The sequence below is a fragment of the Cylas formicarius genome, unplaced genomic scaffold (genome assembly GCF_029955315.1).
Source record: "Cylas formicarius isolate icCylForm1 unplaced genomic scaffold, icCylForm1.1 PGA_scaffold_3__17_contigs__length_32017465, whole genome shotgun sequence".
In the NCBI taxonomy this organism is placed as follows: Eukaryota; Metazoa; Arthropoda; class Insecta; order Coleoptera; family Brentidae; genus Cylas; species Cylas formicarius.
In genome coordinates this window covers 19,598,023-19,612,924 of record NW_026844326.1, presented here as the reverse complement: position 1 = coordinate 19,612,924, position 14,902 = coordinate 19,598,023, and the positions used below count along the sequence as shown (strand labels likewise).

The 14,902-nt window shown below is 37.0% G+C and overlaps 1 protein-coding gene across 2 annotated transcripts in view; it reads right to left on the bottom strand.

The window, feature by feature from the left end:
• The window catches only part of LOC132698913 (uncharacterized), a 157,518-nt gene that overhangs the window by 4,726 nt on the left and 137,890 nt on the right, over positions 1-14,902 (bottom strand). For both annotated transcript variants that reach the window (XM_060665235.1, XM_060665236.1), the window contains exons 3-6: positions 12,919-13,169; positions 12,601-12,818; positions 4,799-4,954; positions 1,178-1,412 (exon numbers count right to left, since the gene is read on the bottom strand). In XM_060665235.1, the coding sequence (XP_060521218.1) occupies positions 1,178-1,412; positions 4,799-4,954; positions 12,601-12,818; positions 12,919-13,169 (860 nt within the window). The remainder of the gene's footprint in view (positions 1-1,177; positions 1,413-4,798; positions 4,955-12,600; positions 12,819-12,918; positions 13,170-14,902) is intronic.

Below are 14,902 nucleotides of genomic sequence, written 5' to 3'. Positions count from 1 at the left end.
CGGATGACCCTGTAGATACGGAACCGTAGCGAATACACAATTCCGGGGAGTATTTGCATGAAAGAGGCCGCAAATTCCATACGCCATAAATAAGTTTCGGGTTATGCCGGGAATAAAGGAAATTGCGGCTTATCCGTAAACAAGATTTTCGAGGTCTAACGTCGACTAATTAGATATACGAATTGTTTTGCGAAGGAATTGAGCGTCTGTTCGGATCGCGAGCGCAACCCGAGAGTATCTTGAACCAGCTCGAACTTCGACGATTACTATGCTGTCGAATTTTGTGTTCTGAAAATCCCTGTATGCCTTCGTCTTTTTTGTGTCATGGAAAATAATAAAAAGGACGGAAAAAATGACAGGCATCTTCAACATTTTGAAAATAAAATACGAAATAACTAAAATTGACGAGAACTGATATGAAAAACTCTTGTAAAAAACGAAGAAATGTGATACCGAAACTTGAGCCACTCCCTTGTAAGGATCTTTTTCGGTAGGAGATAGAAACGATTCCAATCCCCTTCCCCGAATACCTAAGACCAAGCGAAGCGGAAATGTAGATACTCGCTTTCGGGTATAGGGAAAAATCGGAAAATACAAAAACGGTTTGGGATGGTGAGGGGGCGGAGACGGGTCCGACGATATTTCGTAAACAAACGATCGCCACAAATTATGACGGGCAGCGGTTTCTATATTTCTGTTTGCCGCTGCAAGTTAAATTATAATTTACTAGAGGGCGCCCCCACGATTAAACGATTATCGTATCGAGCTACAGCCGGTAACGCCGGATACGGAAATAGTTGTGCGCCGGCATCTCACCCAATAGTTCTTATTTTTCTAGATCTTGTGTAATGTGAGATATTTTTCATATCGAGAGAACCGGTGGCCTGTTAAATCGCCGTATTGTGTCAATACACCTTACCGGACGTTTGCCTGGTCTTTTGTTAATGTATTTCTGATAAATTTTTTAATTTATTGTTTTTTGTTAAGGAATTATCTCAACCCGATTCATTCTAAACCAAATAAAGTTTCCCAACGCTGATTGCGAGTTTTTGTGCCGGCTAACCCACATACTCCATCAAAAAGCGGATCGACGCCCTTACGCTGCAACACGTCCGCCAAAAAAACCGTCAAATTTACTATTTTATGTACGGTCGGGAGATCTACTACACACACTCACCTAGGAAAATACAACCGCACGATCTCGCCTTCCTCGCCCTGCATGAGGTATGTGCAGCTAGTGTGGGGTGGATACCAATGGGCCACCGATAGGAATATGCCCTCGGAATCCCCGGACGCTCGCAGGCTTTGCGAGGACAGCAGCCAGTCGCAGGTGCCGTTTCTACTTCCGGCCGTGTCGACGTGTCCCGGCCAGTTTCCCACGTTGAAATGGAAACCGGTATTTAGCAAGGGCCCTGCGAGAATGTAAGCACGTTCGTTTGAGAGTTCACTTATTATAAACTATCGAGAACACGCAATCGCCTGGGACGATTTGACTCGAATGATATCCGTGCTACTATTAAGGTTAATCTGTCAAGTCTTTAAAGAATAATTTTCAAAAAGTACTCTTAATGCTAGTTAAACATGTTGATAAGGGGTGTTTTTTTTCTATGTATAGAATTTTAAGTTGCAATAAAACAACGATGGATTATTCGATTGACATGAATTTTATTTATCCGAAAGATAATCTTGTGGCATTACATTTTAAATATGATTTCTGGCATATGACCGCCACGGCTGGCGCGGATGTAGTCCAATCTGAACGTCCAATTTTCGATGACTTTTTCCAACATTTGTGGCCGTATATGGGCAATAAGACGGCGAATGTTATCTTCCAAAAGGTCAAGCGTTTGTGGCTTATCCGCATAGACGAATGAATTTACATAGCCCCACAGAAAGTAGTCTAGCGGTGTTAAATCACAAGATCTTGGAGCCCAATTCATAGGTCCAAAACGTGAAATTAGGCGGTCACCAAACGTGTCTTTCAATAAATCGATTGTGGCACGAGCTGTGTGACATGTTGCGCCGTCTTGTTGAAACCACATGTCCTGGACATCATGGTTATTCAATTCAGGAATGAAAGAGTTAGTAATCATAGCTCTATACCGATCACCATTGACTGTAACGATCTGGTCATCATCGTTTTTGAAGAAGTACGGACCAATGATTCCACCAGCCCATAAAGCGCACCAAATAGTCAGTTTTTCTAGATGTAACGGTGTTTCGACTTGAGGATTCGCATATGAAAATCGGGAACAACGGCAATCTCGTTTTGGGTCTATTCGACGAATCTACGCCTTACTAGATGATCGTTTGGCTTCAATTCTTGCACGAGTTGGATTTTGTAAGCACGTAAACCAAGATCCTTCCGCAAAATCTTCGATGGACACAGACCCAATTCCTGTGCTCGATGGCGGATGGACTCATTCGGGTCTTCCTCAATGCTACGCTCTACAGCAGCAATAGCTTCTTCTGTACGCACCGTACGGCGTCTCTGGAGATGCGAGTTATCAATAAGAGTAAACGTGGTGTGAAAACGTTCCATGGTTAATCGAATTAACTGCTCTGATGGACGATTTTGTCGATGATAAAATGGACGTAGTGCGCGATACGTGTTCCGCACAGAACCATTATTTTCGAAATAAAATTGCACTATTTGCAAGCATTGTTCAGGCATGAGTCTATTCATGATGAATTTTCAAACCAAACTGAGAATAAATCACTTGACAGCTGTTAAATCCAACCAACCAACTTAAAGTTCTATACATAAAAAAACACCCATTATAAGGGAGAACTACTTTGTCCTGGTTATTAATTGATGTCCTTTATTATAACATCTTTTTTTTTCAAATTGTGATGTCAAGGGTGGCTAGATGATCGGCTATGCCTCCAAGTGTCTTTATTTACCGTGTGATATATTAGTTTTTGCACGAACACTTAATAAAGGCTGAATTCTAAATCTAATTTAATACAAAGTGTTCCATGATGCTATCTCAAACACAAATTGACCGAGAACCACATTAGTCATACTACTATCGTTAAGTTTTCATTTGACACCTTACTGTTTTTAAGAGTAAATAAAACCCTTCTGTGAATTTACGAAACTAATAAAACTATAAGAAAATACAATAAAAAAAAATTACATGCCGGAATATCGATATCTGAAAATTTGGCAACAAAACGTTTGGCACTATGTGGCACCGCATTTCTGCTTGAATTGACTGAGCGTCATCAGGTTCTTAATTTCCCAATTTTTTCCTTTAGAGTTTTCCTAAATTGCAGGGACGGCGACGACGACGTCGCAGTCGACCAAATTAAAAGCGCCAAATTTATCGTCGGTTCCCTCATTAAAGGTGACGGGCTCCGATACTTTGTCATTTATTAGAGAAAGCCGTCTGTAATTGTCAACTCGCAATTTTGGGCTCTAATTTTTGCGGCCTCGACAAAAAGACGAACCCTAACGACTCTCGCGAGAGGGAGCGGGTGAAGGGGGGCCGCAGACTTTCAGTTTTCCCCAGATTTCAGTGCCGCCGATTTAGCAGCCGTGTTTATGGTGCTGGGTGTTATTAAATTGATATCCGACAAGTTTATAAGTGAATCTTTTTTTTTATTAGTAATAATTGAAAACAATAAAAACCATTAGCCGGATTTTATACGGCGCCAACATTAACAAGAGCAATGTAGGTTTCAGTCTTATTCATTTACTCATTCCACCGACTTTCTTTTGGCTTAACTGAAACGGACATTCCACAGGGACATATGTTCCGGCAAAATAGATTCCCTTCAAGTTTCACGTATTTTCTGTAAATATTAAAACGTTGCACTTCTAGCAAACAACGTCTATTCCGCCGTGAAATATATAATTCACTTTTATTTAAACCTACATTCGAAACAGTAATCAACTTAACTTATTGTAAAGAAGTTGATTCGTAAATTATTTTCCTTCCCGAATAAACATTTAAATTCTGAAAGTCCCATTATTCTTTTTACAACAATCCATATTTTAATCAATATTTTTTAGGGTTCCATAGTATACGTGTTGGTACGTCCGAATTCTAGTGGGTCTATAGTCATGTCCTAACGGCTTAGCGCAATTTTTAGTTGCTCATGCATTGGTTTTGTGGTATTGTCTGGCAACGGTTAAAATTTCAACTTTACTCCTGGTGAAGAAGCTGAAGTGGTTTGCGCGTTAATTTCACCCCTTCCTCCATAAAAACCGTATTTTGATGTTTAATTTAATGGTTGTTTTGTATTTGGTGCCATTCTTTTGTGGGAAGTTAGTATTATTGGGTAGACAGCGTGCTTAGGAAATCTACTTCTATTTTAGGAATCATAACTTGTAATTCAGCCAGTATTATTTCGTGGCTTGGTCAGGTGAATTAGTTCGTGGCGCGGTGAATATATATTGTTTTATTTTTCAATAGATATCAGACACATTAAATTTTTTAACTGTTTTTAAATACGCCAAGTAAGTTTTTTTAATTGATTAACATTCATTACAAAATTAATTAAATTAAACACATTCCTCTGAAGCTCCCGAATAATTTCTTAGTCAAAACATCAGGCTAGGTGAAGCGTGTACAATAATAAAAAAAATTCCAAAAAAATAGCAAAAGCGAAATATAGAATAATTACTACCATTCGCGCCTAAAATACTCCGGTCAACGTCTTAGTTCTCGCTCTCAGAAAAATGCGAGGGGGCGGTCGTCGGATTCTTATTTTCCGGGGGAAAGTGCGGCAACCGCCCCCGAGGCCATTACGGAGCGCTAAAAACAAAACAAAACGCGAGGGGTTATATTACCTGCAGGCGACGACACGAACTCGACAAAGAGGTCCTGGGATGTTCCTATAATGGAGTAAGGAAACTTGCCCATTCCGCAGAACGTCCCGATGACGGGGCTGGTCTCGTCTTTGCCGTCGTATATTTTTATGTAGTCGTAGGGGCAATTTTCCTGGCCTGCGAAACGAAATAAACGCGGTTGGAGAAAATTGCGCGGGAGAGTGTTTCTACCCACCGAGTACCCCCCGGTCGTCGCGACGTCAAAATGACGCGAAAAGTATCAGAACAACGGCATGTAGCGGCGAGAGAAAACAAATAAACGTAAACAAAAAAACAAACTTAGTAAAACTAACCCCGAAAACATTTCACAAATAATAATAATAATAAATAATAATATATGTTTATGCACTTCGTATTTACATTTATTTATTATCAGTAAACCAAAAGCACAGCGCAAAAAAAGGAACTGGGAAACAATTTTGTTCTATTTCCGTCTGTAAATCTGAGCCACTTCGGACATTTCCGGAATTTTATAGCACGTATTTGGGAGCAATCGGATGTTTTCGGAGATATTGATATCGCTTTGAATGTGACGTTTGTCAATTCTCACAGTGAATGTATTCGTGTTGTTTTGCAAAAAATTACCCAAAAACTAACGGTCGTAGAAAAAGTATAGTATGCAACACGTTCGGTTAACTTTTTAACTCATAACTCACTTGTTCATTAAAAACTCGCTCCGCTCGAGTCAAATAAACTCGTTAGTCAAATGCCGTTCGCCGCATTTATATACTATTTCTACTCCCGTCTGTAAAATCCCTAATTACACACCGAGCTAGCGTGTGGGAAGCGTCACTTTACCAAGTTAGTTTCGTTTCCCGCGGATCCGAGCCACTTCGGAGATTTTACTGCGCAGTTTGAATTTTGACGTGTTGTTTTGCAAAAATCTATCCAAAAACTATTATAGGTACAGAAAAAATACCACGTGCTATAAGCTATAATTAAAATCTAGTGAATAGTTGGTAATTTAAGTTTTTCAAAGAAATTTGCAGTATCTTATTAATAGAAATCTACTTCGGCTAATTATCTTTGACTAATAGGTTGATTATAAAGAAAAGTTTTATAATTTTTCTGTCTATCTTTTTCCATTGATAGCCAATTTGGCTCACGGAGTTTATACGATATGCGATCACGTCGCCTGACACCGTAGATCAATCGTAAACACTTTTTCACTCTCTATATTCTGGTTACATCTTCTTGATCCAAACAAGGACCATAAATCGCAACTGCATAATTAAAATGAGAAAAAAGCAGCGAATCCATGAATCTAATTTTAAGGTTAGCTTTTAAAAGGTGCTACTGGTATAAATTCTTTTTAAACTAATATGGGCTTATTGGGGGGCTTGAAACGCAAATCACTAACAAAGTTTAGTCGCAAATTTCGCGCGAGTTCAGTGCAAATTAAATGCTGATCTTTAACAAGTATTTGAAGGTAAGATCTAATTAGCTCATAAGATAAGATTTGGAAGCATTCATTTCGAGTTGATGCGATGAAATTGTCCGGAAAAAATGAACACTATATTTGCATAGGAAGCATAGGAATGAATTTTGCAGTCCTGTAAACAACTACTCAAATTGTATGTATAGATAATAAAAAGGAGAGGTCCTAATATTGAGCCTTGGAGTACTCCACATGGAATAATAACATTACTTGCAACAAACTGAAAGCTGTCAGTGCAGTAACTATGCATAAAAGAGACTGCACAGACTGAAAACCCAAATAGTGCAGTATTGATAATAGAACTTGATGATTGATTTTGCCGAAAGCTTTTGCGTAATGCAAGAAAATATCGTCTGTTAGCTGATGTGCAGCTGTATCCTTTTCGAAATCCCGATTGCGAGGAGGACCGATCTTTAATTTGTTGGTTTTATAATTTTTTTCATGAACTTTTGAAAACACGGATAAAATACTTTTAGGTCCTAATTCGTCCATTATTGTGATACCCTTTGATTTAGAAATTTTCCAAGTTTTAGGAAATACGGATTCCATTATGCAGCTATTGATGATATTCGTGATAAAGACTATCAAGGCACAGAAGTATAAATTCCAAGTTCAATTTATCCACACCAATCGTAAGAGATTTAATTTCTAGAATATGTCTCTTAACGTCGTTTTCTGTTACTGTAAAAAAACCAAGCAATCTATTAAACTCTTTTTTTTGTATTTTGATTGTACCGCAGTTCATAATGAAATTTTTATTAATTTCGCCAGGATTATTTAAACGATCAGAAATATCAATTTTGTTTTGTTTTTTTAGAATGTTTATGGCTCTCAGTTTGCTCCATAATTGTTCTGAGTCCGATTTATTTGCATTAATGAAGTGTGCAAGATATCTTTTCTTATCAATACAGATAGCAATATTATTTTGTTTCCTAATCTATTTGTATAGTCCCATTGTGTCTTATTTTTAGTTGTGAATTTTTTAGAAGCTTTGTTTTTTAAATGTAATCATCAATTGTATAGAATCTGTCATCCACGATTGCTGTTTGTTATCGACTGCGACTTCTCTATACAGTATGATCAAATGGAGTTTCAACCAGAAACTGATCAATAACTCCCTAGGCATATTTTACAGATTACGTACTCTAACTTTTTGCTTTGGCTCCGAGACAGGTTTATTAAAAATAATGAATGACTAATGAAATTCCATTTATTACAACTCATCGGTGCATATTTGTGTTCTTTTAATTCGAAAATAAGGACTATTTTAATTTCTAACGTGTTATTAATAAATAGTTATTTTATTTTTTATGTTTAAATAATTATTCAACAATCATAAGAGCGTTTGCCCATTATTAATGATAATGGAAAAATAAATCGATTTGACTTCGGTCCTCTATCGCGTCTTCCGCAACGAAAGAGAGGGAGACGTTCAAATTAAAATAATAAACGTAGTCCGAACTTCCGAGACTCCCGCGACAGATTTAATAACGGGAAAGACGACGAAAGTTTGGATATTCGACGTCACTCTCGCCGGGAAATTAACGACAAAGATAAACAGAAGAATCCTGAATGTAAATACGGCGAGGGGGTATTTAAGCCGCAATTTACTGTACACTTTCCGAGGACTCGGTTTTCCCATGAAAGACTTTAAGGGTTCTACCGAAATCGGTAAACGATTTAATAAGTTATTCGCCGCGCTGGCGTATTTTTCATCGACATTATGGAATCTTCGAAATTTCGATCGATGAATATGAGCCTCGGAAAACTCGAAAGATGTATATGTTGACCTATATAGTGACTCCCAGTACTCTTCGTCAGCTGAGTTAGAGTTTTCTCCTCCTCTAAATACAAACTTTCTTAAATGACAGTCTCCTGTAATTTGTAACAACTGAAACCGAAAGAACACTTTTCGCATTGAGGCATAGAGGGTCCCGCAAATAGAACTTTCGACTGCTTCATTTTGGTAAACTCTCCCAATGCAGAGAGAACTGCCTCCCGACTCCCTTATTTGGCTGACTCCTTTGTGGCTGAAGTTAGATTTGGATTCGAATTTGCAAATATTACAGTGGTAAGTAAGCACGGAAATATTGTAAGTGTAACTCCCAAAAACCATATCCAATATTGCTTTACAGAAAAAAACCCCTTTTCCGCTCGCTTCACCCCAAAAAATAATTGAATTACTATTTCGCAATCTCGAAAAAATATGACATTGTCCAGAGATTCAACCGGACCATTAGAATTGCTTAAAAATTATGTATTACTCCTTACCTTCAAACCGTCGGGAAGATAACACCTTGAAACTAGCCCCAATAATGAAATACCCAAAATATTAGTTATATTTTTTTCGCAATCTCAACAAAATCTGACGTTGTCCCAGATATTGAATTAGACCATTAAAGAGCCACTTAGGAGAACTTCAAAATGATGTATTGCTCAACCACCTCGAAACGGTCGGGAAGATATAAAATTACCCAAACAATGAAATACCCAAATATTCGTTATATTTAGTTCGCAATCCCGAAAAAAATCTGACGTTGTCCCAGATATTGAATGGGACAAAGTCAGATTTTTTTGGGATTCTGAAATAAATAAAACGAATTTTAGGGTATCTCATTATTGGTTTCGAGGTAGTTGAGCAATACATCATTTTGAAGCATTCCTAAGTGGCGCTTTAATAGTCTAATTGAATATCTGGGACGTCAGATTTTTTTGCGAATGCAATGGGTATTCCATTATTGGAGGTAGTTTTATATCTTCCCGGCGGTTTCGAGGTGACAATGTCAGATTTTTTCAAAGTGATGCGAGCGGAAAAGGGGTTATTTTCTGTATAGCAACATTGGATATGGTTTTTGGGAGTTCCCTTACAGTATTTCCGTGATTACTTTGCCAGCATGTCCAGAAAAATATGTTTTTTTAATTAAGATAAATAACGAACTGGTTCACTATAATATTTGTAAATCCGAATCCAAATCTAACTTCAGCCACACGGCTCTTCAGTACACTGTTCGCCATTCCAACCAAAGGCTGCAGTCCAAGATATGGCGTTACGCTACTGCAGCCCGCAACTGCTGAGTGTCGAGGATTGTGCCGCCCGCTAGACGGCGAGTGTCCTTCTTATCTTTGTAATTTTTTGACCCCTGCCAACTGCCTTTGCCGATCTACTACTTTTTTTTTGCACTGCGTATATTCTCAAACGTCTGTCTGACGGAAACCGGGCGGCCGGGTGCTAAACCGCTCGAGCGGTGTTATATTTACATATTATGCACAAAATAAACAAAAATGCGTTCTGCCGCGCGAAACGGAAGAGAAACCAGGGAGGAAAGCGGTTTAATTTATATCCCTTATGTCGCCGCGCAGAGGTATTATTAACGTGAGGCCTGCAGGGATCCCGTTTGTTTTTGAGGAACGAATAACAAGTTGACGTTTCAACTCGCTCGGGTATTAATTAGACCCGGTAGAGGACGCTTCCGCCCTGACGACGACGGCGTAAGGCAAGGTGTGCATATTTTACAACAATAATACTATGCCTTAATTGGGTAAAGTAGGTGTATACCCGGTATGAGAAAAGCGAAGGGCTGGAAATAACCGATGGAAATGGAAAAAAAGAAACTAACCAGAATGAACACAGAAGGTCGCATGGAAAAGTGACACGACAACTATCTAACCCCACGTATTGATACTTAAATAACTATAGTAATTATAAAGAGATTAATTATATTAATTAATGTCGCCACATATAATAACATTTAAATTAATTAAACTTCAGGTGAACAATTAAACTTTGTAAAATAAATTTGTGATTCTTTATACTATAAATCCTTTTGAGATAATGCGTTCATTGATTTTGTCTTTATAGACAAACAGCGCACGTCGCGCTGGTTGGGCCATTTTGGAATGTTCTAGTTACAATTGTAGTGTGGTGTCGTTGTGCTTGGGTCATGGTTGGATTGGATGATGGTTACAAATCAATTTAATTTTCGGATTGCCACTGCTGCAGCGGTGTTGGCGTTGTGCAATTTTGGTATAACATCAAGGCTGATTTAGAGGAATTCACAAATCTTCCTGACGGGTAAAGTTTAAGCCTATGACGAAGATTTTTAAATGCAAGTAAATACCTCGATTAAGGAATGCAGTGTAATTGAAAGTATTAGACCAGATTATATTATTGAGAAACTTAACTAAACAATATTATTTTCTCTACGAATTACGTTATTTACAAGCAAGAGATATTTCCTTTTTTATTTTACCGTCCTTCATTATGAAGCACTTAAATTCAAAAACTGCTAATGTTTAGGAAGAAAATCTTATATCTCCACAACAAAGTCAATTTTTTGAACTTTTTGGCAGAAAATTCCACCTTCTTATAATAAAATCAATATTTTTTATAACAATGTCTCACGAGTTTAAACACTAAAAAAAGCGAATTAAAAATATGAACAGCTAGGTGATTTTCATTATTTTCATTTGAAGCATTACGGCTTTTTTATACCAAAAGGGCGGCACAAATTCACTTTGGGGTTGTGTTATGTTACATTTTATTTACCGGTTTTTAATAATTTTATATACGTTTAATATTTTGTTGTCATGTTTTACGTCTTCAACTAAAAGATTCAGGTTGACAAGCGATTTAAGATTTCGCCTATCCAATTATTATTACTGTTTGTACACAGAAAATTGAAAGTGAACAGCTGAACCTAGCTTACATTGCCTTAGAGGCATATAATAAGACAAACAATTTTTTTAGAACAGAATACAGAATAAGAAAATAAAGTAAGGAAAATAAAGTAAGTCCCTATTATAACAAAAATTTTATCATATAAGTCAGTCTCATTATTTATCGTATTCTTGTTTATACAATTTATTAAAACAAATTAAGTTTAAATTAATTACCAAATAATTACAGATTTATTTGGAAATTTATCTTAATAAACTTTTAAAATATAACTTTGTAGGTGGCCCAAAACGCTATTTTAAATATCTAGTAATTATGAAGTTATGATAAAAGTGAAGGAACTAAAAGTTCAGATTTTCACTAAATTATATATTTTGACATGACAATTGTTTCGACAACACCGTGGCTTAATCAATCATTTGATAAAGACTCAGTGTTGTCGAAACAATTGTCATGTCAAAATATATAATTTCGTGAAAATCTGAACTTTTAGTTCTTATTTATTGTGAGAAAATACGGTATTTCCCTCAAAATCATTGGATATTCTGTGAAAAATATAAGTTATTCCTTCGAGTTCATATAATTTTAGGCCAAAGAAAATGGGGGTATTTGTCCATTTCAAATTCATAGCGACCTTGACGTAAAGTCAAATTTCTTCGTATCAAGGAATCCGTTTTATCAGTGTATTAATTAATTATTTATCTAAACTTACTTTTTATAATTCATAAATTAATTAATGAAATCAACTTGACAATCAACATTATTAACTCTTTTGGCAATTATGAAATAATGTACATATTTGAAAAAAAGTTCTTAGTGAGTTAACATATCTTTTGAATCTTAATTCTATATTATCTTGTAGTTATAATGCCTTCAATTAGAAATAAAATTGTTAATCAACATCATCGTTCATTGTAAAAAAAGTAAAAATAAATTTAAAAAAAAATGAACGCACTCGAGTGGGAGGCGAGGGGAATTAGATTACACCCCACCACTCCAGCCTCTCCGAGACTAGCCGAGGTCTTTTATCTTAATAAATCAAAACGCGATTAAGGAAGTAGCGACGTCCGGAGCAGAGTTCGCGGACCTAAACCCGGAAACTTTCAGCGGCAGTCAGTCAGTCGAGGAGTCATTTGAATTTTCGACGGCAGACCTCGCACTTATCAACAAATTAACGCTTTACAAGATGCGGCAGCTTTAATTTGGAACATTTCGTGGTCGCCTGCCCGGGAGACTCGACAATCTAAGCATAGCGTGATTATCAAAGACAATTCGATGAAATGCAAGAAGTCACCTGTCTGAGATGTCTTGTAGATGCCCGAGCGATATTCCAAGAGGAAAATAAACTGACCGAAAAAACTTTAATGCACAAATTTCCTTAGCTAGTAATTGTATTGAAATACTAATTATTTTATTAACGAAAAATAAGTAAAATGTGTACTCGATGCAGAGAGCAATTTATAGAAAACATTGGAATCCAGGAATGGAATCCCAAAATCAAGGTTCCGGAAAATGATTAGAGTATTTTATCTCAACCTATCAATTGGAGATGTCTTGGGACAATCTTGGAATATCCCTTAGATGTCCAGGCTCGACAAAATGGAGGCACTCTTATGGAAAACAACATCTGTCATTTGATCCATTACACACCTGAAGATATCGGTCTCATAGGGCACGTCATGATGTTCTCGCACCGCTGCCCGTCGATATTAAACTCCTCGTTCTCAATGTAAAGCTTGATGAAAGGCAACCTGGTGTTGAGCGAGTATCTGCAATGCAAATTCCTAGGGTACACGCCCGGATACGCCGGCGACTGTACGTAGCAAGTCTGCAGGCGGCAGTCTTTAAATTTTCTCTCGCAATAAGACCTGCAAAACATACCCGTTTTTAGTTAACATTTCGTTTCCTTAACTGTCGTCATGTTTGTGAGGTGTTATGTATGGAAAACCAAAATCAAAAAAATATTACCCCTGGACTACTTCGCCGCGTCTGTTGGGGTACAGCTCGGGATGCTGGCCATATCTCAGATAGACGACAAGCTGTTGTTCGGCCCTCGTGTCGAAGCTGAAATACGTCTGATCGGTGAAGTTTTCCACGTGGAACAATACCTTGACGAAAGACGTCTCCGACATGAAAGTCTGCGGCTGCTCGCTCTCGCCGCAGAACATGCCCGGCTCTTTGCGATTCGATACGTCGGTTTTCGCGTTGCCGTCGACGATCTGAAACAAAAGGGAGTATCTCGTTACGATGTCGTTTCGTAGCGAAAATTCAACGTTTCCTGTATCTGTAAAATATTCCCTGTCTCTTGGAGATATGAGGATAACGACAATTCCATTGTTGTGCCACTCTATTGAGCTACCATTGAAGATATATACAATAACGACAACTCGACAACTCTATTGAGAAATTTTATACGTATTGCTGACTATAAAATCTATAGAAAAGGGGCCCACCCATAAAGAAATATTTTTACGATTACAAAGTTTGAATAATGTTAATGTTAATACGATTTGAACTGGAAAAGTAGCATGTTTAGCATGTTCGAAGTGTTTTCGGAGCGCGAGCAAGTGAGATTTTGGCGAAACGTCTGCAGGATTCCAGTCGGAGTTCAACAAGCGAACGGATGATATCTCATAATATAGTATATATATATATATATATATATATATATATATATATATATATATATATATATATATATATATATATATATATATATATATATATATATATATATATATATATATATATATATATATATATATATATATATATATATATATATATATATATATATATATATATATATATATATATGATGACACTATATTCCGGGATATCATCCGTTCGCTCGTTGAACTCCGACTGGAATCCTGCATCCGACTGGAATCCTGCAAATCTTGCATCCGACTGGAATCCTGCAGACGTTTCGCCAAAATCTCACTTGGCATCTTCAATGCTCGCGCTCCGAAAACACTTCGAACACATATATATATATATATATATATATATATATATATATATATATATATATATATATATATATATATATATATATATATATATATATATATATATATATATATCCTAAAAATTTCCCCATCATATATTTAGATGAGACCTAGTTTGATAACCACGATATCGTCGAGAAAGGATGGACTGATGGTAACAACAGAAACTGTTCGTTGAAGGTGCCAGTTTCGAGGGGCAAAGGAATTATCATACTACATGCGGGCTCTGAAGCTGATTGAGTATATAACGCTTTGTTGCTTTCTGCGAGAGATGTCAAAGAAGTAAGCACGAAAATATGAAGGTGATGGACAACGCCAGAAACCATTTTGCACAAGCGGGAAAAATACCGAAATCAACATCGACTAAAGAAGTCATTTAAAAAGTAGTTATTGGAAGTTCTTAAGAAGTATAATGTGGACAAGTTGGCCATGGACCGGGGATTCAAAGTTCAAAGGGACTTTACTTTCCTTCGAAAAGCCGGCAATTTTTCGTATTAATTTTTATGTAAATTCGGGTAACCTCTTTTGGGGTATACGAGGGAGTTTCTGCGATAAATTCAGGCGCAGCTAATAAAATGTTACGACCAGCGTCGCAATCCGAGTTTGCGAATATTACTATGTTGAAGAAGTCCTACATAAATTTCAAATTAGAATTTACGACCGGCCCTTCGAGCATTGAAGTGCATTAGTCGCGGAACGCGACGTACTCGCCTGCTTTTGTTTTAGTTCCGCCTAGAAGAATAAAAATTTCCCAAAAAATTGTGGTTTTCGGATAATATCCATTGCTGGATCATATTATGTTATTAGCGGTATAAAACTAAAATTCCAAAAAGAAACATCTTTTACCTAACTATTATAACGTGTATGGGATATAATGTACTTCCGGGTATTACGTACATATTTTACTGGTTAGGCCAAAATCCTCTTGATTTTTCATCGGA